Source organism: Mus pahari, chromosome 9, assembly GCF_900095145.1.
Source record: "Mus pahari chromosome 9, PAHARI_EIJ_v1.1, whole genome shotgun sequence".
In the NCBI taxonomy this organism is placed as follows: Eukaryota; Metazoa; Chordata; class Mammalia; order Rodentia; family Muridae; genus Mus; species Mus pahari.
This window is the reverse complement of record NC_034598.1, coordinates 58,795,949-58,799,603: the sequence shown is the minus strand read 5'-3', so window position 1 is coordinate 58,799,603 and position 3,655 is coordinate 58,795,949. Positions and strand designations below refer to the sequence as shown.

General features: G+C 47.7%; 1 protein-coding gene across 1 annotated transcript in view; it reads right to left on the bottom strand.

Moving 5' to 3' along the window:
* Positions 1 to 3,655, bottom strand: part of Slc35e3 (solute carrier family 35 member E3) — a 15,328-nt gene that overhangs the window by 4,741 nt on the left and 6,932 nt on the right. Inside the window, exon 4 of the mRNA XM_021205350.2 lies at positions 2,081 to 2,163. Within this exon, the coding sequence (XP_021061009.1) occupies positions 2,081 to 2,163 (83 nt within the window). The remainder of the gene's footprint in view (positions 1 to 2,080; positions 2,164 to 3,655) is intronic.

Genomic DNA, 3,655 nt, shown 5'->3' with positions numbered 1-3,655 from the left:
TTTTCCTCTAGACAGCGCCCAGGGCGCCTGCTTCCTGCCCTTTTCCTCTAGACAGCGCCCAGGGCGCCTGCTTCCTGCCCTTTTCCTCTAGACAGTGCCCAGGGCGTCTGCTTCCTGCCCTTTTCCTCTAGACAGCGCCCAGGGCACCTGCTTCCTGCCCTTTCCTTTCAGTGGTTTAACGCAGTGGCGCTGATATCTGCGATCTAGTTTCCGCCCAGGGATGGTTATCACAATGCCACAGTGAGACACTCCTTTCTCAACTAGCTGCTCAAACATGAGAGGCAGGCTGCAGTGGGGAAGGTCGCTTAGCTGGTTCAGTAAGGAGCGTGGCTTTTTGCATACTAAAGGGCTGAAGCCTGGAGCTGGGGCAGAAAGACCTGCAGTGCCCAGGTGGGCAGACACTGAAGGAGGACAGAAAGGAGACAGGACAGAGCTGAGAAGCAGGCAGCGACACTCTTCAGTTGCTCTTCTTAGGAACTGAACCAGCAAAGGTTCCAGTTTGCCCTGCTCCAGTCAGGCCTGGCCACACCCAGAAGTGCTCTGGTCAACACTGTCAGTGGCCTTGCCTACCCAGGTCTTGTCAGAGCTAACTGACTGCCAAACTTCCAGAAACCTGACTGACTATCCGGCAGCCCTTGACACAGCGGTTCCCAGCCCTCCTCACGCGGACTCCTCACCTCTCTCCTCGCTATGAACTCTGGAGGTGCAGTGCCCCAGGAATCGGTCTTCTCCCTGACTTGTTTGTGGAACCTCACTCACCCCTCACATCACAGCCTACAGTGACTCAGGACCACCTGCAGCTGAGGACTAGTTGTATCCGAACCATGCAACCACAACTCTGCCTTCACGCCAGGCCTCCTCCAAACTGGCTTATCTCCCTAGACAGCCTCTGCAATACCTATGGGACCTGAGCTTACTGCTTCACACTCACTATTCAGGAAACCTGCTGGTGCTATTTGGAAATGTGTCCCAGTGTGTCCCAATTCCCTCTGGGAAATAAGATGGCACTTAAAGACACTCATTTCTAACCCCCCAGCATCCCCTCTGTGTGTGTGTGTGTGTGTGTGTGTGTGTGTGTGTAGGCCAGAGAAGGCCATCACATCCCTAGAGCTGGACTTACAAGAACTGTGAGCAGCCTATTATGGGTGCTGAGAACCGAACTCAGGTCCTCCAGATGAAGAGCAAGTTCCTCACTGCTGGGCCACTGTGTAACCCCACAAACTAGCATCATTATAAATTAGAAGTGGCAGTGCCTGTCCGATGGCTTCCTTCTTTCCTCCTCTTCTAGGCCAGTTTTCTCACATGAGCAAAGTCTGCAGACATTTTGGACAGTATCTGGCACTAGATACAGTTTGAGTCCTGGGTTTCTGAAAGAAATGATGATCATTGCTACTTATTGATATTTGGCAAATAGGGTATTCGTACTTTTGACTCTCAGTATCTACTCATTTATATAAGTCAGCATGGGCTTCTTCTCCAGGTTTTATAAATGAGATCTCAGTCTATAGCCCAGGCCTCAAACACATTATTATTGTCCATTACATAAGCTGACTACACCGAAAAGTGACTCAAACCTAAGCCTCCACTCCTCCATGCATTCAGTAAACATCACTTGGACCCCACTATCAGTAAGTCAAGGTGCTGAGTCAGTGTTCGTAAGAGAAAAGGTCACTACTACCTAAGAAAATTCAAAAGTATTCCTTTACAGAAAGCAAAGTCATTTTCTCCGTTAATAGACTCTATAGACACTGGAAAGACGTTCTTAAAAATTCAGAACAGGTCTGGAGTGATCAGTGTCTCTCTCAGCAGTTGAGACCACCAGCCGCTCTTGCAAAGGACCAGGGTTAGATTCCCAGCACCCATTCGGCAGCTCACAGTCCTCTGTAACCTCAGTTCCGGGAATCTGATGGCATCTCTGGCCTCCGAAGGCATCAGGCATGCACGTGTGCACAGACGTCAGACATGCATGCAGAAATACACCCATTCTAATGAAATATAACAAACAACCAGCCTACTTAACAAAGGCCATATAATAGTGTCCCAGATGAGAAAGGAAGACTATATACATCGGAAAGGATACGTGACTGGTGACGTGTTCCCAATTATCCAGTAGATCGATAAGTTCACCATGAAAGCAATTACTCCAGACAGCAGTACCATAAGCTACAAATAAACCAAGAGAATCATTGTAATTGAACAAATATGTCTCTTTAGGAGTTTCTAAAAATGCAAACTTCAACCATTAAAAATGTGACACATGCTGATAACACACACACACACACACACACACACACACACACACAGAGGAATCACTGCAAGTTTGAGGCCAGTGTGGCACACAGAGTTCCAGGCCAGTCAGAGATGCATAGAAAGAGTCTGTCTCAAAATACAAACAACATTCTACCAAAAGAATTAGTTTAGAAAATAAACTTGAGGGGGGGCTGAAGAGATGGCTCAGTGGTTAAAAACACTGACTGCTCTTCCGGAGGTCCTGCGTTCAAATCCCAGCAACCACATGGTGGCTCACAACCATCTGTAATGGGATCTGACACCCTCTTCTGATGTGTCTGAAGACAGCTACAGTGTACTTATATATAATAAATAAATAAATTTTTAGAAAATCAACTTGGAGCCAGGCAGTGGTGGTGCATATCTTTAATCCCAGCATTTAGGAGGCAGAGGCAGTTGGATATCTGAGTTTGAGGCCAGCCTGGTTTACAGAGTGAGCTCCAGGACAGCCAGGGCTACACAGAAAAAAAGTCTGTCTGAAACAAACAAACAAAAAAATAACTGTCCAACAAGCAGTGGGAAAGTGCAGTGATGCCCTGGCTTTAAGGTGGTACTCAGTGGACATCAGTAATCCCAGCTTGTGGGAAGTACAGGCAGGAGATCAAGGCAGCTTTGGCCACAGAGTGACTCTGAGGCCAGCCTGGCTACATGACATGCCATTTAAAACAACAACAAAAACCCCAAACCAAAACAATGACCCAAGGGGCCAGGAGATGGCCAAGTGAGAGTGCTTCCTGCTCTTCCGCAGGACCTAAGCTCGATGCCTTGCACTCAGGGTGGCTTACAGCCATCTTGCAACCCCAGCTCCAGGAGATCTGAAACCACTGGCCTCCAAAGACACAGAAACAAAGACACAGATGGGAAAATAAAATACATCTTTAAAAAGCAAAGAAACCAACAAAAGACAGGGTTTTCAAAGTGAATTTCTAGGTTGTTGTTGTTGTTGTTGTTAATTCCCTTAAGGAAGAAATGCTTTCTTTTTAAATTTTATTCTTCCTTCCAGAGAGTCTACCCTCTATTGCCCAAGCTGGGTTCAACTTCTTAGACCCATGGACTCTGGCCTTGCTTCTGATCAGTGAGATACAGGCACACTTCACTGAGCTCAGTAGTAATGGGTTCCCATTAAAGCAACACAGGAACATTACAGAAAACCCAGAAAATACAGGTAAGCAAACAGTCTCTGGGACAGCTACAGCCTCACACTACCACATCTGCTAACACGGCCCCACACACTACCACATCTGCTAACACGGCCCCACACACTACCGCATCTGCTAACACGGCCCCACACACTACCGCATCTGCTAACACGGCCCCACACACTACCGCATCTGCTAACACGGCCCACACACTACCGCATCTGCTA